The sequence below is a fragment of the Mangifera indica genome, chromosome 12 (genome assembly GCF_011075055.1).
Source record: "Mangifera indica cultivar Alphonso chromosome 12, CATAS_Mindica_2.1, whole genome shotgun sequence".
Classification (NCBI taxonomy): domain Eukaryota; kingdom Viridiplantae; phylum Streptophyta; class Magnoliopsida; order Sapindales; family Anacardiaceae; genus Mangifera; species Mangifera indica.
This window is the reverse complement of record NC_058148.1, coordinates 5,166,707-5,189,496: the sequence shown is the minus strand read 5'-3', so window position 1 is coordinate 5,189,496 and position 22,790 is coordinate 5,166,707. Positions and strand designations below refer to the sequence as shown.

General features: G+C 32.9%; 1 protein-coding gene across 1 annotated transcript; it reads left to right on the top strand.

Moving 5' to 3' along the window:
* The first annotated feature begins 3,237 nt into the window (after nt 1–3,237).
* Nucleotides 3,238–15,346, top strand: LOC123230272 (protein GLUTELIN PRECURSOR ACCUMULATION 3). The gene is made up of 16 exons (XM_044656416.1): nt 3,238–3,389; nt 3,480–3,577; nt 4,188–4,326; nt 4,420–4,448; nt 4,571–4,667; nt 4,756–4,811; nt 4,942–5,049; nt 5,220–5,276; nt 6,009–6,100; nt 6,974–7,058; nt 11,456–11,608; nt 12,856–12,956; nt 13,668–13,841; nt 13,917–14,029; nt 14,664–14,754; nt 14,998–15,346. Exons 1-16 carry the CDS (start codon nt 3,328–3,330, stop codon nt 15,055–15,057), a joined length of 1,515 nt encoding a protein of 504 aa, XP_044512351.1. The 5' UTR covers nt 3,238–3,327; the 3' UTR covers nt 15,058–15,346.
* Nucleotides 15,347–22,790: the final 7,444 nt, after the last annotated feature.

Here is a 22,790-nt window from a genome sequence, read left to right as displayed (position 1 = left end):
CAATCAGAAAGATTCTGAAACCTGGCCACGGCTACAACGTGTGTACACGAAATATGTGACAATTGAAATTTCTTACAGCTACACTTCTGCGCACTTAGATCCACTATAGCGATCGATTGGGCCACACCGTGGACTTCATATCAGTGCATATTTATTGGTTTGACAACCATGTTAGCTGATTTTAGGATATGACCTGCTATTTTCTCCTCAGCCCACGGAGTGAGTTTATTTGTAGAAGCCTCTGCATGATTACAAAAATATATATTATAAGTGTACATTCAAACATCATGAACACAAATAGTAAAAAATTATACAAACCTGACATAGTGCGCCAAGAGTAAAACCATTTCTGAATGGTGGAACGCAAAAACTCAAGTAGCATCATAACCGGTAATTTTCGTGCGTGCCGTGCTAAGGCATTAAACGATTCAGCAATATTTGTTGTCATTATATTATATCGAATACCTGGGAAATAAGCACGGGCCCAACGTCTATAGTCTATACCCTGTAAATATGGACCTACTGAAGGATTTTCTTCATTAATCATTCGCATTGCATCCTCAAAATCTGGTATTCGATAAGCTTTCGCTGCTCGCCAAAACAACCCCTCTATATGCGTTGTTTATTTATACTTGCTTCGTATATTACCTTTTATATGATGGTTACACCAACCGTGGTGTGCATTTGGAAATACTTCTCGCACGGAGTGAATGATAGCATGATGTCTATCCGAAATGATGGCCAAATCTGGAATATCACCTATACACCCATGTAATGCTCTTAGAAAAGGGGTCCAAGTCATTGTTTCTTCCTTTCCCCCCACACCAAAAGCCAAAGGATAAATTTGGTTGTTTCCATCTTTACCCACAGCAACAAACAGTGTATCCCAATAACGTCCTTTTAAAAAAGCTCCATCAATACAAATAACAGGACGACAATATTCTCGAAATGCTCTAATTGAGCAACCTAAGGCCATAAAGACAAAACGAAACCGATTATCCATATCAGTGTCAATGTGTGTAATGGTGCCAGGGTTTTTTTGTTCCAAATTGTAACAATATACAGGTAATTGTCTAAACGACTCTTCAAGAGAACCTCTAATCTCATTCAACGCCCAATTCTTAGCACGCCAAGCTTGAGTATAGGAGATATCTATTTTGTATCTATCTGCAACATCCGTTATAATGTCTTTTGGCCTATAGATTCGGTTAGAAACAGTAAACACAGATTGCAATATTTTTCCAAGTGTCCATTTACCTGCTTGCCTGTGGTGAGGCATTATCACATCTCGAGGACATGTGTGAGTTTCTAACTTTCGTAATACAAAAACATCTGTGTTATGTAATTTAACTCCCCTTGCCTTTCATTTACATTGAGGATGTGCACATTTGATGTCCCATCTTTTTTTGTTCGAACTAACCACCTTGATCTGATAGCCTTTTTCTAAGGCATCCCTATACATCGTATCTTTCAACACCTGTTTAGATGTGAACTGATCATTTACTTTGATTCTCCCATCTCGTGGTGGAACTGAATGTAATGTAATACCTTCGTTTTCTATATCCTTGTAAGGATCTGGACCACCGAAAAAAGGATTTGTAACTTCTACGTTCAAAGGAATAAGTTGCTCATGCATTGTTGAAGTGTTATGAAACAAACTTTCCTCAGCTAATCTACTTGGACCAACTCCTGCTTCATGACCACTCCCATTATGACCTCTGTTTTCATCATTATCATCACCGGCATCATCACATTCCTCATCACCACCATTATCATGACCATTTCCGTTATCCCAATCATTATAATTACCGTTTTCTTCCTCATCTGATTGAAAATTTTCTGTCAGAATAGTACCCATCTCATCACATCTATATGTTGTACCCCGTAAAGGGCCTTGCTGCCTTCTTATTCCATCATGTATCATAACCTCAACCCCATCACCCTCAGGCATACCTTCTAGCTGTGTCTCAGAATATATATTATCCACAGAGTTAATCGCATCATCCATAGGTTCAGTTCGCTGTTGTTGCATATTGGTTATGACTTCTATAGGCCTTGTAAACACTGTAAAAAATAATGGATCTCTTTTATGTGTCTTTGATAATCTCATCATAATCCGTATATCAAAATCATCCTTCAACAAATACGGTAAATCACTATACGTGGTCGGATTTTGCATGTAAATTTTTACACTATTGCAACTTTGATTAACGCCTAACCGAGAACATACTGCTTCTACGAATCCACCAAAATTTATTTTTTTACTAACTGATACAAATGTTTCAACTCCACCAACGTATTTCAAACTATTATCACCTCGGTTAACTCAATGTCCACCATATCCAAGCAAATATATTATACCCATATTTCTGCATCAAAGAAATTGTAAAAGAGATGAGCAGACATGCAAAACGCAAAACGCAAACGCAAACTGTGCAAACAGCTCAAACCGCGCAATCCGCGCAGCGTGCAAACCACGCAATTAACCAGACATGAACTGCGATTCCGTTTTTACTTAGATCTGGCGAATAAAACTATAGAATGCATAAATCTGAATATTTATAAAAAGATTTAAGCAGCTAAGAGGTGTTGATTACAGTTTTAAACTTTATATTTGAGTTTGACAGTTTTTTGGATACAAATATTATTTATATAAAGGAAATGCAAAAAAAATTTACTTGATATATGATAATGATGAATGCGAGAGAGAGCACACATAAAATTTGTTGTCGTTGAAGTGTTGATAGAAGAATAACGTTGAGAGAGAAGACGACGGTGAAATAAGATGAAAGCTGCGCAAATTGATTAGTTATGTTAAATGAGAAAGGGGTATTAGTGGAAAAAAAATATTGGTTTGCTTATTTTGGTAAAACAGTTGTTCACTGGCCTAAAAACGTATAAACGGAAAATTTTTTGCCTTTTTTAATTAATTACCCGAAATAAAATTTAAAAAATAGGGAAGACAGGTGGAATCGAAGTCGGAGGAGGAGCATTTAATTCAAGATAATCAAATTGGTATTATCTTTTTACACTTTTATCTTTATTTTTTCTAAAAACCAAAAATATCTTATTTTTAATTAATATAATAAATAATATAAAAATTTTTTATATCTAACCAAATGGAGTTACTTGAGATTAAAATAAGTGTTAATTCTTGTAACATATTGGGCTTCGGTGGGCTGATTCCGCCCCGCCCGGCCCCTAGCTACAGCTCCACTTGTTGGACCGTTGAAGATCTACAAACTCTTCTGGTTCTGGCATTTCAAAGAGAAGAGAAGAATCTATAAACTGTGTTCTTTTGAAACGAAGTCAGCTAAATAGAGTAAAATGCACTACTGGGTTCGAGCTTCTTCCTCCGACTTTGGAGGAACTCCTCCCCAACCTCGCAGGCAACGAATTTTCTCTGTTTCTCTTTTTTTTAATCTAATTATATTTCATATGATCATCAATAATTTAGCTTTTTTTTTTTTTTTTAACAGCGGTCACACGGCCGTTAACATCGGGAAATCTAAAGTCGTGGTGTTTGGAGGCCTTGTAGACAAGAAATTTCTCAGCGATATCGTAGTCTATGATATTGGTATATTCTTTTTTCTTTCTAAAGCTTCAACATTTGTTTTATGTGATTTTTCCGTTTAGTTTTTCTCTCTTATTTTTAATTTTTTTTTTACAACTGTTTAGTTAACACACGTTTATTTTTGTTTTCACCGTTATTTAGGTTGAGTGATTTTGATGGTTTTGTGATCTTTGGTCATGTATGATCAGTTTCTGTGTTACACATTTGCTTGCTATTTTATAGCTTTTAAAGAGATCAAAGTCTTCCATTTTGTGAATTTATTAGTTCAAAATTCTCGAAGGAAGTAAACTAATTCTTACTTTAGCTCATACTTGAAAATAAAGATGAAACGGTGAAGAGTCTTGTGGCTTAATTTAGCTTGTATTATTAATTCATGAAATGAAAAAATAGGGGTTTAGATCCAATTTTCATTTATATATTCTTGTTGTTGTGTTGGGTTTTTTGAAATGCATACTGCATTCCATGTTGTATGGAATCTTAAAGAACCCTGTTCATTGCACTGAGACACAGATGAAAATCATTGAAAGAAAAGTCTTTGTAATGCATGATTAACTGTAGCATTGCTTTAGAAGGTTTTGGACAGGTTCTCAAGTTGTGCATTTTGATTTTTTAGATAATAAACTGTGGTTTCAGCCGGAGTGCACGGGTAATGGTTCTGATGGACAGGTGGGTCCCAGCCCACGAGCATTTCACATTGCTATTGCAATTGATTGTCATATGTTTGTCTTTGGTGGACGGTGTGGAAATAAAAGGTATGTCCCTCTATTTTTCCCTGTACAATTGTTTTTTCTTATATACCCAATAATTCTGTAAATGTGTTATTAAGCATGATCTTGGAATTTCAGGTTGGGTGACTTCTGGGTTCTGGACACGGGTAAGAATTTAGTCGTGCAAGCCCTTTATGTTGACAATCATGTGCAGTGAAATTGGATATACTTTTCTTAGAGCTTGTGTTCCCTTTTTTTATTTGTTGTGAATTATTCAATCTTGTTTCAGATATATGGCAATGGTCAGAACTAACCTCTTTTGGTGATTTGCCTTCTCCACGAGATTTTGCTGCTGCATCAGCTATTGGAAACCATAAAATAGTTATGTGCGTATTTGCAATTGTATTGTTTATCAAATAGCTGGTTGAGTTTTTTGTTTAGTATTTGATTTTGGAAGAATTCAATTGAGTGCAGGTATGGTGGCTGGGATGGTAAAAAGTGGTTGTCAGATGTATATATATTGGACACAAGTAACTTCTTTGCTATTGTTTTGAGAGTTTGTTTTACTTATTTGTTATTTTGTTGATTTGTTTTTGTGTTACAAGATTCTACAAAACTTATGTCAAATTTGTTTGATATGTTCTTTGCTTCCTCAAATAGTATCACTTGAGTGGATGGAGTTGCCTATATCTGGATCGGTACCACCACCTAGATGTGGTCATACAGCTACGATGCTTGAGAAGAGATTGCTTGTGTATGGTGGCAGAGGTGAAGTGGCATAACTTATCCTTGATGTAAACAATTCTTTAAAATTTTTTTTTATGTATTCTATTTCATTTTTGTTTGGGGACTGTCTCATAATCCTTATTAAATTATCTTATGTTCATTTAGTGACTCTTTGTCTTGGCTGACAAGATTGCTTTTCTTGTATTTGACAGGTGGTGGCGGACCAATTATGGGTGATTTATGGGCCTTAAAGGGGCTTATCCAAGAAGGTTTATAGCTAATTCTTCATTTCCATCTTAGTTAGAAGTATTTTATTAATTTCATCAAGCTAAATACATCTATTCTTGTTGCTGGTTTACTTTTAGCTTTCCTTCACATTCTTGTTGGTAAAAATTCTTTCAATGGTAGTTTTAGGAATTTAAGTTGTTGTGATCATCCATTTCATCTCTTGGTGTATGCTGTAAGTTACTCTTTCATGACAAAATAACATGCTATATTCATTTACTTAACCTGATTTGACAATAATATTAATGCTTAGATCACATCTCCTAGATTTTAAATGCTTGATACAGAAACAGGATTTAGATCTTTATTTTTTTTTCTGAAAGACTCTTAGGTCATGTTTGTTTACAAGAGTAAGAATGATTGAATGTAGAAATCTTGCTATGGGCTTTTCTAATCAACTTGCAGGAGACTGATTCATGCTAACTTGCAAATTTTGATGCTATTTTACATCTAGAACAATCAAAATACACAATTTCAGAACCCGTGACGAAATTTCGAAAGCAATGATAGTGATTATTTTGTAGTAAAAAGTCTTTTCTTTTTGTGCTTATATGTGAGTCAGTGCCCTATATTGAGTTGCATTAACATTATGTTACATTTCATGATCATTGGCTTTATGTCAGAACTTGTAGAAATAGTGTAACATTAGATTTATGTAAATCAAGTTTTGTAATTACTAATTTGTGTTAATATGTGGTCTTTGTTGTGGAAGGAAGAGAATGAAACTCCTGGATGGACACAATTGAAGCTTCCTGGTCAATCACCCTCTTCCCGCTGTGGCCATACCATTACATCTGGAGGGCACCATGTAAGGACATACTAAAACCCTTAATGCTTACTTGTATGTTAATGTGTCATAGATAGTCTTTTAGGGTAGATTAATATTTGTTTGAAGGTGGAATGGGCTCTTAAAGACTTAAAATTATACATTGTAAAATGATCAAGACTGCTTGTATTACTGCAAACTTGATTCCCGTGAACTTGAAGTCAATGTTTACATATGTACTTGCTTATATTACTTAAAAAGAAGAAATTAAAAAAGAATTAATACTATGAAACCCTTGAGAGTTGCAGTTTAATTTATAAAGTGAGAGGGGGAAGGAAAGAACCAATGTTTTGGAAACTATTCAAGACCCCACCAAATAGGAAATTTTGGTAGCAGAATCATTAAAAACCCCTTTATTTTTAGGTCTATGATAATTTCCCAAAAAAAAAAAAAAAGAAAGAAAGTGGACATGGAAGAAGAGTCAATTGCCCAAACTTTATGTAAATCTAGAGTGCATTTAACTGCTTAAGCATTCAACAATTTCAGTGTTCTTTGTACTTGGATGATGTTGGTGCGCATTATGATACCGGTAACTATGGCAGTTTTTCTCCTTGCCATTAATTGAAAAAAATTACAACAATAAACGTGAGTTTGTGGTTTGAAATAGATAGTCATTGGTCCTGGTTGTACTAGATGTTGAGCACCTTAACTTGGGTCAATTCTCATTGGCCATTCAGTTTCATATGACTTAGGACAAAACATTTAAACTTGATAAAGGAAATTCAACCACATTTTGAGTTTTACTAGAAGCTAATAATAAATTGACATTGCAAGATTGTTTTTTTTTTTCCCTCAAAATATGAAACTTTGTTTCATGCTATATACCTTACTGTGGAGATCTTATATGTTTTGTAGCTCTTGCTATTTGGAGGACATAGCACTGGTGGTTGGTTGAGTCGTTATGACATTTATTATAATGACTCTGTTATCTTGGACAGAGGTGAGTGCTTCTAAACTTTTCATGTTGAAATCTTCAAGGATTTGTGTTTGATGTGTTCTTATGATGTTAAGAACCATCTTTATTATTTTTGTTTTCACTAATCTGCTATTTATATTCAAGGTTGTTTAGTTGAAGCTGTGGCAAATTAGGAAAAAAATCAATTATAAATTAGAAGAATCAACTATAAAATTAGGAAGAATAAATTATAATCAATTTGTATTTATTTGTTTCCTTTCCTATTGCACAGATGTATGTATATATTGATCCTAAACCAAGAGTGATATACACAATAAAGTAAATTTTTCCTTTTTCTTACAATTTCTACAAGTTCTGCTTAACATGGTATTAGAGCTTTAGGAATTAGTCCAGTGTGCCTTCATTGCCACTGCATTTGTTTGCCCTACATTTCCCTCTGATGTGGCCTTCATTGCCGCAACTATAACACCACTTACACGATCGCAACCTTCAGAAGCCTTCATTTAATAGTCATTAGCACAGTTTTCTTTTTCCGCTATAGCCTTCATTGTTGCAATAGTCTCGTCTTCAAATACCATTGTCACCAGATTTATCTTTCCCCTGAGTCATTGGATCATAAATTTTTCCTTGTTATTGTCATTGTTGCTGGTGCTAGCTCATTTGCACAGCTGTAACCAAATCTGATCTCTTAGGCCATCGATTTCTAAGATCTCTATCCAAAATCTTGTCCAACTATTTCTTCATAGATTTGACAAATTTTCATCATCATTGAGGAATCGAGGAAATAATAATCACGCTTGTCATCTCAATCTTTGTTGATCTTGTTCCATTGCTGGTCTCCCCGCCATCATCACTAATCTTGTGGGTGGTTGGATTGACAGCAATTTGTGGCTGTCGAATCGAAGAAACTAAAAATGTTATTCACATCTTTGAAGATGAAAAAGCCTAAACGATGGTCAACTCTATCATTTTCAAAAAAGAAAGGGACCAACCGACTTTTTATTTTCGAGGAGCTCCCTACCTACTGATCGGGGTGTCATTTTTTAAGGGTAGAAGTTCTTGAGGTATAGAGGTTTCCTTTCCTATAGATGTATGTATGAATTGACCCTAAACCAAGGGTAATATACTCAATAAAATAAAGTTTTCTTTTTTCTTACAATTTCTACAAGTTCTTTTGCTTAACATGGTATTAAAGCTTTCAGAATTAGTCCACTGTGCCTTTATTGCCACTGCATTTGTTTGCCCCACATTTTCCTCTAATGTGGCCTTCATTGCTGCAACTATAACACCATTTTCACGATCGCAACCTTCATTGTTGTAGAAGCATTTATTTAACATTCATGATCACAATTCTGTTTTTTAGTTATAATAGCCTTCATTACTGCAACAGTCCTATCGTCAAATACCACTATCACTAGATTTCTCCTTCCCTCAAATCACCAGATCATTCCTGGTTATTGTCAGGGTTGCTGTTGCTGGCTCATTCACATAGCTATAACAACAAGATTTGATCTCTTAGGCTATCAATTTCCAAGATCCCTATACAAAATCTTATCCAATGATTCCCTCTTAGATTTGACAAAATTCCATCGTCATTGAGGAATTGAGGAAGTAATCGTCAAATTTGTCATCTCTATCTTCATTGATCTTGTTGTCATTGCTAGTCTCCTCATCATCATCATTGATCTTGTATGTGGTTGGATTGAGGGTTGTTCGGGATTGTCAAATAGAAGAAAAGTAAGACGTTAGTTGTGTATTTGAAGAAGAAAAGACCTTAACAACAATCAACTCTATTGTTTTAAAAAAGAAAGGGACTGACTGACTTTTTGTTTTCAAAGATCTCCCAACCTATTTCAAGGTGTCATTTTTTAGGGGTGAAAGTTCTTAAAGTACATGGGTGTAAATTAGATAAACTAAAAGTTTAAGGTTAGAATTGATATCAACTTGACCTACAGGGATGTATTTGATACAAGATTGAACTACAAGGTTTTATCTTTTAGTTCATAAAATATAGGGGTGTAAGTGATAGATACTAAAAGTATAAGTGTGTGTTGGTTAACTGAAAATTTTTAGAAGATGATTTATCAACGCTTATCAAACATGTGTGAGGCAGCCAAATCTCTGAAGAAACCATCAAGTACATGTTCATTGACGTATTCAGGCGAGTTGCCTATTTCTATTTGATTAAATATCTTGGATGGAATTTTTGTCAACCCCTGGCTTATTGAGTCAAGAGCAATTGATCGCATGACTCATGCATCATAGAAGTTCACTACATATACATCTTGCCCAGGTAATAAGCAAATTGCCATAACTAATGATCTCTAACTACTGTTGCTGGTATAAGAGATATTCAAATTCATCTCTCACTTACCCTTAAAATGTGTTTTATATTCCAAAATTGTCAACAAATCTTATCTGGGTATAAAAACTTTCTTGAGATTCATATTGCAATGTGGTTTTTTACCCCACCTATTGTATGTTTTAGGACTTGGATTTGGAGAGGACAATTGGATGTGCTAAGGAATGAAATGGGTTGTACTACCTTTAGATAGCTATCAGCTTGAATAATGTCAAGAACATATCACCTTAATCCTTTTTTTTCCCCCTAAACATCATCAATCCACTAAAGAAAAGGGATGGCTTTATCATCGTAGACTTGGTCATTTGTCATTTCACACTTTCAAAAAATTGTATCTTTTCTTGTTCATAGGATAAGATATTGAAAGTTTTCATTGCAATGTGAGAATTGGCAAAACACAAACATGTAACTTTTCTGATTAACAATAAAAGAAACTTTGTTCCTTTCATTTAGTTCATAATAATATTCGGGGTCCTTAAAAAATTCTTCATTTTTTTGGTAAGGTGGTCTGTGTCGTTTATTGATGATTTTACTAGAGTTATTTTAATTTTTCTACTCTAATAGAAATTTATGTCAACATAATCCTCCAAAATTTTCACACGATGATACAAACTCAGTTTTGTGTTAAAATCAAGCAGTTTAGGATTGATAATGCTAAGGACTACCTCAATCAAGTCTTGACATCATATGTTCAAAAGGAAAGGATAATTCATGAGTCATCCTGCATACATACAGTATAACAAAATGGGTTGTTGAAAAAGAAAAGGTCATTTACTTGATGCAACTTAGACTCTTCCCTTTCAAAACATTGTACTGAAATTATATTGGGGGAAATTGTTCTTAAAGCCACACATCTTATAATCTGCATACCATTTAGAGTCTTAAATTTCAGAAGTCCTATGGACATGCCCTCCAATTTAATCCTAACCTTTGCGCCACAAATCACTTAGTCCCTAGAATATTTGGTTATGTGTCCTTTGTTCATGTTCATAGTCAAAACTGGGGAAAACCCGATCCAAGGGTCATCAAGTGTATATTTTTGAGATATTCCTTAGTACCAAAGGAAAATAAGTACTATCATCTTCTATCCAAAAAATTCTATGTCTTGACAAACGTCACATTCAATGAGAAAGAAATTTACACTCCTCTTCAGAGGGAGAATTTAGTCATCAAAGATAAAGATTGTGTCTTACATCTCATTTTTTCATCCAAACAAACTATGTCTTCTATGTTTAAGTCACTTGTGTCCATGTCATCTGAGTCACAAATTGAGTCATCCAAATAAAATATGTCTTCTGTCTGAGTCACCTGTGTCCATAACCATTCAAAGGACTAAATTCCACATAACCTAGTACAATACAATCAAACAAAGCATGTAGAAGTGGAGTGACATTTCATTAAGGAAAAGCTAGAAAGTGGGTTGCTTTGCACACCTTATCTAAAAAATGTCAACTCGCAAATGTACTTACCAAAGGATTAAATACTGCAACATTTCAAATAATGGTGTCCAAGCTAAGAATGAAAAATATCTATTCACCTGCTTGAGGTGGAGTTTGGAAATTAGGAAAGAATCAATTATAAAATTAGGAAGAATCAATTTTTAATTAATTGTTTCCTTTCTTATAGAGAAGATGCATGTATAAATTGACTCTAAACCAAGAGTAATACACAGTGAAATAAAATTTTCTGGTTTCTTACAATTTCTTGAAGTTTTTCAGCTTAATGGATGCCATTGTGATCAGTGATCATTTGTTTCAATGTCCCACAACTATAATATAAAACTTTTAGAAGACCAAGTAATTATAAAGTGTAATGCTAGTGTGAGGTAATAGGAAGCCAATCAACACTCGATTGGATCTTCCCATATCTTGGGAGGGGTTGGGATGGTTCCTAGCAGTAACTCGTGTAACCTATGTTTTTATTTTGGCTTATTGACTCCATTTTTGGTGTAGTATGATTTTGGAATTTGAAGTCATCACAATTTTTCTTTACCTTTATTAAATTTGGTTGAATTCTGATCTTTGGTTTATATTTATACATTTACTTTTTGCCAATTTAGTATCAGCACAGTGGAAGCGCTTACCTATTGCTAATGAACCACCTCCTCCTCGAGCATATCATTCTATGACACTTGTAGGCTCACGCTATCTCTTATTTGGAGGCTTTGATGGGAAATCAACATTTGGGGATATATGGTGGCTAGTTCCAGAAGGTATGAATATCACCATTTAATGGTATCTCATGTATATTTGGTTATTGTTGAGTCATCTTTTTCTTTAAAGAAGCTTCTCAGAGATGACTTTTGTGAAATATTGTATATATTAATTTATTTTAAAATAAAATTTGTATCTCCTCTTGTGAATAGGGATTGCAAACGAGTCGAGCTAAGTTAAGTAGTGTTTTCACTTGACTCGAGCTTAGTTTGATAACATATGTACAAAGCTTGAGCTCACTGAGTCAGTAAGATCTCAGCTCGAGTTTGAGACAAAAACGACGAATTCAAGTTCGACTAAAAAAATTACATATTAATAGTTTAATTTTCCAAAAATTACATTTTGACCTCATAATCTATATTTTTATCAATTACCCCTATATTTGAAGTTAAAAATAAGATTTTAAGAGTGCAAGTATAAAGTTGAAACTTTTTGAGGTTTTTTAATATACTCAAGTTGAGTCATGAGTTTGCAAGAGTGGTTTGAATTCAGTTCGAGTTTGACTTGAATTTATGATTCAGATTCATAACTCAGATATGTGGCTCAAATTCGCGGTTTGAATTTGTAACTCAATAACAAAACGATGTTGTTTAACAATTATTTAACATAATTTGAATCGAGTCACGAGTCAAGTTCAAACTGAATCGAGCCATATATCTAACTCACGAGCCAAACCGAGTTGAACTCTCTTTAGCTTAAGTTCGGTTCAGTTTTAAAACGAGTTGAACCTCTTAAATTGAACTCGGTTCATATTCTAAGTAAACGAATTTGAACCGAATCAAATCGAGCCGAGTCAGCTCGGTTCAAGTCCAACACTAGCCATATTGGTGAATAGAGACACTGTTTTGCATGCATATGTATTCCATGCTAAAAAATAATGTACTGTGGTTCAGTGCTTTCTGAATAGAAATTTAAACAATGTCAAAAGGCAAGCAATTATGGGTGTTTCAAAATTCATATCTGGTAATTGAAGTTGGAAGACTGTAAAAAGAATGATAGTTGAAAATCATCAAGTGAACAGAAAGAAAATTTTAGTAGGCAATGTATTAGTTATATAATCTTAGAGGAAAATGGATTTTACTAGAAGTAAACAAACATGCAACTAGAAAATGGTGCTGTAGAATTTTCATTTATCTGTGACAATCTGTAATTGATATTAATTGATTTCTATTGCTGATTTCTAACATTTTCATGTTTGGACTTAAAGCCCATGTTTATAGTCTTGCCACTTTTATTTGTTTTGCAGAGGACCCAATTGCAAAACGTTTTACTGATTCTCAACCTGAAGTTCTTTCTGAAAATAAGGATGTTGCAAAGGAAAATGATAATTCCCTATCTGCTTTCAAGGTATTAATCTAGTTTTGTCCAAATCCTCTTATTTTTCTGTTGTAGCCAGTGTGTTGAGGATTGCAGCCCTGCCCTTAACTTTCAGTTCTTTCAATCAGAGTAGAACTTAACTTTTGATATTGTACTGAACTTTGAAGTTTGAATCAAGCACTTTGTGTGTTGGCAAATTTTGTGTAGTTGATGGAAATTTTTGGGGGTAAAGTATGTTTTGGAAAGTTTTACTTTCCTGGTTAAATGGAATTTATAGTGGTCTTGTTTCTTTACCCATTTTGATGGGAAGCTGTTTTTATGTTTCTTTTCTACTGGTAGCTATTTCCTCTGATTGGATGGAAGCACGTTGTGTGTGTGTGTGTGTGTGTGTCTGTGCATTTAGTAGAACACATTGATATGACACATATTTAGGTTCATTGAATGTCTAGTTACAAAGTTTAAATAGTATTTGAGTTTCTTTAGTAATTTGACTTCATAATCTAGTGAAATCTTATTTACAACCGAAAAATGAAATCTCATACCACTATGCTTTAGATTCTTGTTATGAGCTTCTGTTGAATTTAGAAACATAATTGATTGCTTCTCCTTCTGGAGGTAAATAAAATTTATCTTAATTTCTATGGCATCTGATTACCCTTCTAATGTCTTATGATTATCAATCAGTCTATGCTAATTGTCTTTTGGTTTCTGAATGAGTAATGATCGTCACATCTTCTACAGGAAAGCCACTATGTTGGTTCTGCTGTTGCAGAACTGCAAAAAAGGTTAGAAGTCTCAGTTTCACTTTCAAGTCCTAGACTTCCAATTGTGGATGAGTCCGAAGATAAAGAATTCCTTGACCTAGCATCCAGGTTAACTGGAGTAGTTTTCAGTAGTAAACAATCACAAACTCAGGTAAATTTTATATATTTCATGATGTGTACTTTTGTTATTTTCTACTGATAATGTTGTGTGTTTTGCGGAAAAAAGGCAACTCAGGCGCTTCGTGAGCATTGGAAGAAGTGTACACCAAAGTCAATACCAATCAAGGAGCTTAGTCCATTGCTTCGAGATTATCAACGTCTAGTTACTCGTCACCATTTGTAAGAATTTTCTGTAGTCCAAATCATAGTATAATCTATGATCACTTAATTCAAGGTTGAAACATTGGGTCCAGTATCTTGAACTTGAAAGACTTGAAATATTGAACTCTCTCAGGCTTTGTTATTGTTTGAATGTAATTTGACGTCTACTCTCACAAGAAGAAAATTGTCACAGTCAAAGCCCAAATTTCCCTGTCCTTAAATTTTTGCTTGCTAGCTATGATATCAACAACTGGACTCCATATTGGTTAAACCGTTATGAATAAAACTCTGCATAGAAATAAATTAAACAAATTTGTATGTACAATCTAAGATGACAGTTTGTGATTAAATGATGTGATTGTTTGTTTTTCTCTTGTTTTAAAATCACCTAATCAGATACTATTATCTCAGTTTGTACAAATAAGTTTGTAAATTTGTTTATACATATAGTATTACTCAACCATTATTACAAACGAATTGTACTTGATGATCTATAGATCTTTTTGTTTAAGGTTTATAGATTTCCTACAGCATTGTGTCACACAATGTCTCTGTTGTTTGGCTGCAACACATCTGTTTGGTGTTTTCTTTTTCCTTTCTATTCTTTGCTGATTAGTTATTTCTCGTTGTTATTGTCTTTTATATATGGCAGTGCAAGTGGTGGACCTTATTTGCAGTCCTCAGAGTCGGGTCTTCTTGGAAAAGAGGCTTATACGTTTTATCACCTAAAAAATGCTTCTCAGGTATGATTAAGAAGAATAATTTGGACACATTGTTATTTTTCCGTTTAGTTGTTTGTTTATCCAGAGGTGATTATTTGGATATCTGAAATTGCTCCATGCATGGTATGCTAAACTTACTGCAGATACAAGCCAAATGGGATTATGTTGTACCTTTTTTTTTCTCTTGACTGTGGTGTGTGAGTGCATATGTTGTTTACTGAATTTCCTCTGTGCTCTCATTTTTAACTGCATGTTTATTTACAGTTGCGTATTGTTGATATCCCAAAGCTTCTCGAGGAGTACAAAAAGCTTTTATCTGACTGAATGGTAGTCTGAGGGAGCTCCCTTTATTGTAATTGGCATAATGGAGTCCTTGAATCTTACCTGTATTAGTACTATTATCAGACATTCTTCCTGATATGATTCTGGATGTCTGCTTGTTTGTGTAGCGTCCCATGACATGGCATTATTGATCTATCAGGTATGAGTATAGAAATAGATATTTTGCATAGGGCTTTTTATGCCATCAGTTGGATATACATTTCACACTTACATGTTTTGTTTATATCATGCTTAATGAAGTTCTCGACCTTAGGCCGAAGACTTTAGTAAATTTAGTCTACTTCAATGGGCTAGCATTACATAAAATTTTGAGTCAATCATTCAAGGATGGTGCATTCATCATGAGATTTCAGCTAAAATAGCTTTCAAGAAAATGCACCCAATTTTGAGTTTATAATTGGGTATCAAAATAATGTATCATCATGTAATTGAATGTTATATTATCATTAATTCAAAATCTTCAATCACGTAATGTTATATTATCAGGATACCATTTGACTACTCAACTAGGTGCATATGTTTATATTGTAGAACATTTAGGGTTCATAAACAAACATTAAAAAAAAAAAGAATTCATTCTAAATGCAACCACAAAGGCATTATAATTGGTTTAGAGCCAAGCCATCTTAATGTGTGGATTCTAAGTGCTTGGTGGGCTCATCCAGTTTCCTCATCCTCAGTCTTTCAGTTTCTGTCATCATCTGGTCAAGGAGATCACAAACAAAACAATATCTCAGTTATCATAATCTGAAGAATGAAAGAGAATTGAGGGAGAGTAATCGGGATTTAGAGAACACCTTCATTAGTAGTGCAACTAGCTGAACTTTTTCCTTGTTATTTTCATTGAAGGCTTCCATGGCTTCTTTGTATTCTTTCTCGTATCACCAACCGAATACCTTCTCAAATTCTATTGACACCAAATCGCTAAAATAGTTTGGAGATAAAATAACAATTTACTAACCTTCTTTTGGCAGCACTGTCCCAATGGCTTCAGCTCTCTGTTAGCAATATCAATTTTTTTCCTTACAATTGGAACTTCCTTTCCTAGAGGATCTGCTAGCTCCTCCAATTCCTTGCAGTCCATAAGAAAGAGTAGCTTCTATTTCAAACTTTACTGGCAAAACAAGATTGAAGAGTTTCTGGATTATCTGAAAAATATTCAATAAGTTGTAATACTTTCTTCCCAGATTTGTGCCAATTGCCTTGATTCTTCTTCAGCACGGCCGGAGTTGAAGTTCAACTTTCTCCCTGACCTCCATTTTCTTCCTTTGAATTTCTTCTTCTCTAGCTTGGAGAGAAGAAATGACCAATCTTGATTCCCTCACCCCTTCGTTCTCGTCTGTCAACAGCCTGCCATTGGCATTAACGCTTGCCAGATTCTTCATGTTTTGGCCTTTCTTACAATCACAACTGGAATTTCTGCAACTACTGTTTATTTTGCTGGAACATGAGTGTTGTTCTTTTGTATGCTTCCATATGGTCGCTTCTTACAGTATCTTCTATTGCTTTTGCCTTACAAATTCTGTCTTGATAAAACTAAATTGCTTTATTTTGACAACATTTCAAAGAAGGTAAATAACCAAAGAGTGCTCTCGAAGCATCACCTTTCCATTTGACAGCCCATTTCAAACGAAACAAATAGAGGTCCTTGAAGAATTTCCATTAGTTGAATATGCTGATGTTATTTTCATATTTTTTGAGCTTAAAGGTTTTGTTTCTTGTATGCTAACGAGTCTTTTAACTCTGTAAAGTTTCTATATATAGACTGCATGGCTCCTCCATCTCGCATGTGTGATGATTTATTTACTCGGTTCCCACCTAAGGTTTGCGATATTTTACCACCATTTTTTAGTTTTAAAAGTCATAATTACCATGGTTAAAATTCAATTTTTAATTATTAGTTGTAAGAATGAAAAAGTATTTCTTATATTTTAAGATTTACATCATTAAATACTCTTAAAATATAATCAAAATTTCCCTCTCCCAATTAGAAATTTACTATTTAGACCCCTATCTTCAATTGAAAAAATAAAAACCGTAAACACTATTTTGGATATTGGAATAGTAATTGTAATAATATTGTTAGACACAATCTAACCAACCATAATGGTATTTGGAATTCTTCAATTTAACCAAATCTAATTTGAATAACATTGTTTGGATATAACATGGGCTATACCACACCATTCGAATTTTGACTGAATTGAATAGTATTGATCACCACCAGTTTTTGTCACCAACGGATTTTTCATTTTTTTATTTTTAATAATTATTAACCTTAAAATTAATATAAATTATGGGTAAAAGCATATAATAAATTTTTACTTATTATTTATACATATAGGAGGCATTTGATTTGGGTAATATTTTATTATCAAAATAAAAAAATTATCTTGAAGATAAATTACTTAGAAGATTACTGGGTATAAATGATTACTATGTTTGATAGAATTTGATAAATATAAATAATTATTGTGTTTGGTTAGAGGTAATAAAAGATTATTAATAAATTATTTTACTTAAATACCATTGAATATAATTATTTTTAAATATTTTTTATATTATTTGTCATATTAATTAAAAATAAATTTATTTTTGTCTTAAAAAATTAATAAATAATAATATAATTATAATAAAATCAAGATTACCTAGGTAATCTTTAAATACCTAAGATGAATGTGGTAATCAGATTACCGTCTATATTATTTGTCACGTCAATATTGGTAATAGAAGATTACTGTAATATTTTATTACTAACAAACCAAACAAAAAAATAAAAGATAGATTATCAAGGTAATCTTCAAAAATTGAAACCAAACGGCCTTAATAGGACTACTCCATAATCAATCCCCCTCCAAATAAAAAATAAGATTAAGGCATAGAAAAAATACCGTCCAAAACCCTGGTCAAGATAATAATGGTATTCCTCCGAAATTTGTTGTCACTTTGGGCTTCTAATACCAATGAGTTTCTCAAATTCCTCCATGATTTCTCGTACATGATTCCACTCAACAGTTTTCTTCATCTTCTCCGTGGCCATTCGGGCAGCTTCCCTTTCAGCAGCTACACAACTTGCTGTTTTAAAGCATACTCTTCCATTCTGTTTTACTAAAAATCTACCCTGCAACTTCTTCTTATTATCATCTCCACGTTCAGCTTTCTGCATGCAACTGGATTTCGAATCAGCTCCTTTCTTTGCAGCCATCACAAGGTTTTTCCAAAGATTTTGCAGAGAGATAATATGTTAAACTTATAAGAGATTACCTATGAAGTTGTTGTGATATCCCTTTTTTTTTTTTATTTGGACTTAAACTCTAATCTTACTTAAGCAAGCATTAAATTAACCTTTTATGTTGAACTAGCAAATCATTAGAAAATTAAATTGGTTATTAATGGTGAATCAATTTCAACAACCATAGCAATTTTATTAAATGAATCTAATCATTGTAGTCACGGCAGAGACTAGCAATTATCTATGGAGTCGAGTCGTTAAATACGAGAAACCCAAAAAAGGGTATAAACTATGTGGGTATGACATATGAATAGTGAAAAATGTTTGCAAAAGTACCATCATAAAATTCTGTTTAAAAAAAATGATTTTATGTGAATTTAATATATATAACAACCCATTAATTATATATTTATAAAAATATGATAATATTAATTTTAATTTTAATATTTTTTATAAAACATCTCATTAAAATATATATAATTTTTAAATATAAAATATTTGATTGATTATTATACTATACAACATAATATATATTCCAAACTTTTCCTAGATGGAGAATGTGATGGTAATCACGTGATTTTACAATCCTTCAAGAAATAAGGCATTTATTATTTCCTTAAAATTTAGAGAAATCAACTAAATTAACCCAAATTTTTGTGTGTGTGTGTTGGAATGTATCTTATTGGTGCCAAACCAGTTCTTGAATGACGACATTGTGGCCTAGGCAAAGAATATGCCAACAAATAAACCTGAGATAGAAGGGAAAAATGGTTGGCATGAGATGAAAATTACGGAACATAACATCCTATAATTAAGAGTTTGTACTGAGTATAATTGAGTTTCAGGATACAAAAAAGTATAATGAACATATTTGGCAAACTAAGTGGAACCTTGATCGATACTACACCAGCAAATGAGATTGGATTTGCTCAAAATGTTAAAAATTTTCTAATATAAGTTAACATTAATTATGGTTTTTGTTTAATATAATCGAGTAATTAACTAGTCTAATACTAATTTATAGATAAATTTAAGTGATTTATAAAGTAAGTCTAATATACTTAAAGATTATAATTTGTGTAGACAATATAAATATAGGTTTTAAGGTTTATTGAAATTTGATGGGAAATCAATTAACCTACTATGTATTCACTAGATCTTTACTCCAAAACCAAATGCAATATGTCTATAGTATAGTTTACCCATTCAAAGCTTTTATTGAGAGAGACTTTTAGAGTAAAAGAGTAAGTCACTTTGAGAGTTGATCTCAACATATAATTTTATTAGCTTTATGAATTCAAGTTGTATGATGATTCAAGTATTTCTCAAATCCTAAAGTTTAATTCAAGATTTTATAATTTGTGCATAGATATTGTGATTATGGTTGATTGATTTATTTTATTCAGTTTATGGAAAATAAATCTTACACAATGAACCTATGAAACTTTTAATACCCATAAATTTATCAACAAAAATTAGCAATAGATTATTGTCCTTCAAAAAAATAAAATAAAATATCAATTAAAAGGAGATTTAAGATTACCCACTGGCCGTGGTAGAAACCCAGAACATTGGAAAAATACATCCCTGCATATAATAACCACAAACATCATAAGAGAAACTATATATGCACGAAAATTTTTAAATTAAGGCATACATTTCCGAACACTATGCATAGGTCTTTTAGGTAGTATGTACATGATGTATTTTCCATAATTCCGCTATGAAACGAGAACATTAGAAAACCATCTATATTTCAATGATCAGTTCTTGGAATGAGACGATATGACATGAAAGCCTATCTCATTCCAATAGTAACCCTCATTGGGTATCATGACACATAATGAAAGCGATTTTGCACAACAATATAAAATTAAGACACACAACTGGATTTTTCACACTTTGCACAAACACAATTCACTCGACATAATTTAAAGAATATAAAAACAATAACTTTAACAACATAAATTATGTTTCATATATCAAATATACATACTACGATAGGTTTATCAATCAGTTACAGAAATTTAAACACTCAATCTAAAAAAATGTATATAAAATGCATGCCATTCAACCAAACCAAACAATTATATAATTTTTGTAATACAATCCTTAAACATTGCTTTGATACCACTGTATGAGTTTATGGTGCAAGAAGAGACAAGCACACAGAAAAATAATTTTAAAAAATTACAAAATAAGCAAAAAACACCATAAACCCGATTACATTTATAGAAATCTTATTACAAACCTACTGATTTTCATACAATCATAGGGTGTATCAAGAAGTCATACCTATGTGAGTAGCTTATTCATCTTTAAAAGTGATGGAAGTGGCTACAATCATGTTGAATCCTAAGTCTAGGGTCGCACCTTGGTATCTGCATGAAACACAAACAAACGGAAGGTCAAACAAACATAAAGTATCTACTAAGATGTTTGTGAACATGGAAGTGTTTAGAGTGCACGGGCATCCTTTGTGTGTCTAGGGCAAAGTGAAATAGTGAAATCACATCTCTTTATATATAGATTATGCATGACTGTTCATGGTGATGCATGACCATGCACCCAATATTAATCTTATCCATACAATCCATGATTGTTTGTATTATGGGCAAGATAAGATTTATGGATTATCCTTTTTCGAGGATAATGCATATGCAAGTGCATAGACTATACACGGTCATGCGTAGGCCAAATTATCCATAAGCGACTTCATCTTTATCCAATTGGATAAAATCCATCCTTCACAATCTTTATCACATTAAAATATTTTAAGATTATTACACTTTGATCTCTAAATTCTAAAACTTGCACTTTGAGCCCAAAGATTTTTCGAGATTCAAAATATTTATTCAGATACCAAACTTGATTCATCTTGAATAATCTCATGCCTTCAGAGTTTGGTCAACTCTTGTTGTGTATAACACATAGGCTCTTTGTTAGGTCAATAGTGATCAAATTTGTTTTGAGCTCACAACTCAGTAGCCATCCATTCACAAACTAATACTGGTATTTAGCAAGATATCATGGCCACCATACTAATGAAATGTCAACGATTAACTTTTAACTTGTCAATAATACAATTACTTATACAATTCATTCCTTTTATCATGCAACATTTCTTCAAGGCTAAGACACAAATTTAGTGTTTGTCTTAGTAAACCCTTGATGTGCATTTACTAATGTCTCTATCACTGACCAAATGATATTCCACCAAACAATTCCACTAGAAATCATATATTTATCGAAGTTCAACATGTTATCATCAACCTATATATATATATATATATATATATATATATATATATATATATATAATTCAATGAATAGATCATAATACTTAGATACTTATATCATAATCACATAATTGGGTTTTCATGCTTTATCCCTACCTAAATCGAAAAACAAAATAATCACCATATTTACTTGACTTCCAACAAAAAAACAAAGTCTTCATATGGCTGAACAAATTCCAACACTTTTAAGCTCTTTTTTGGTGTTTTCCAAAACAATAATATTGAACCCCTAAGTGTTTTGATAATGCTAAAAACATAAATTTGAATATCTAACATTGTTTAAGGAATGTGTGAAAAACATTACCAAGTGGACACAAATTGAAAAATACAAAAATAGGACACTCACGCCCATGTATTATGACTACACGTTGTGTATCAAGCCAAAACATGAGGAAAAGTGGTCGTGTATCTTTCTCATGTAGTTTTGGACAAAGTCAACATGGTCAAACAAAATACATGCTCGTGTGTCTTAAAACACATATTTGTGTATCAAGGACACCCGTCACTCTACCTATTTGTGCACATAGTACTACTTTATAATCAATCCCCCTCTAAATAAAAAATAAGATTAAGGCATATAAAAAATATCGTCCAAAACCCTGGTTAAGATAATAATGGTATTCCTCCAAATTTGTTGTCACTTTGGGCTTTTAATACCGATGAGTTTCTCAAATTCCTCTATGATTTCTCGTACATGATTCCACTCAACAGTTTTCTTCATCTTCTCCATGGCCATTCGGGCAACTTCCCTTTCAGTAGCTACACAACGTGCTGTTTTAAAGCATATTTTTTCCATTATGATTGTTGTCGTCATCGTCATCGTCATCGTCTTCTTTATAACATACGATCGAAGTACAAGCGCAACTTACAAGTAATATGTGTATACATTTGAAAATTTTATAAATTTTGATAACAAAGTGCTTATTTTATTTATAAACTCATAGGTAGGGTGTTTATACTGGAAAATAGCGAAGGCATATACAAAAGCGGATTTTAAGACTACAATGAGATCTATTGATGAGGTGCATCTTCAAGCGAGGGATTATCGACGCGAAGTGGGGTTTCACCAATGGAGCATGACACATTTTCTAGGTCACATAATATAATAACAACTAACATTATAGAGTCATTTAATACGTTCATCAAACATGCACAAGGTTTGTCATCATAATGCCAGTCGAGTT

What these genes read in the sequence shown, in the direction of transcription:
- LOC123230272 (XM_044656416.1), top strand. Translation starts at nt 3,328, where the DNA reads ATGCACTACTGGGTTCGAGCTTCTTCCTCCGACTTTGGAGGAACTCCT. An exon ending in TGTATATATATTGGACACAA is followed by an intron (nt 4,812 to 4,941) that starts GTAACTTCTTTG and finishes TTCCTCAAATAG; the next exon opens with TATCACTTGAGTGGATGGAG. An exon ending in GCTTGTGTATGGTGGCAGAG is followed by an intron (nt 5,050 to 5,219) that starts GTGAAGTGGCAT and finishes TGTATTTGACAG; the next exon opens with GTGGTGGCGGACCAATTATG.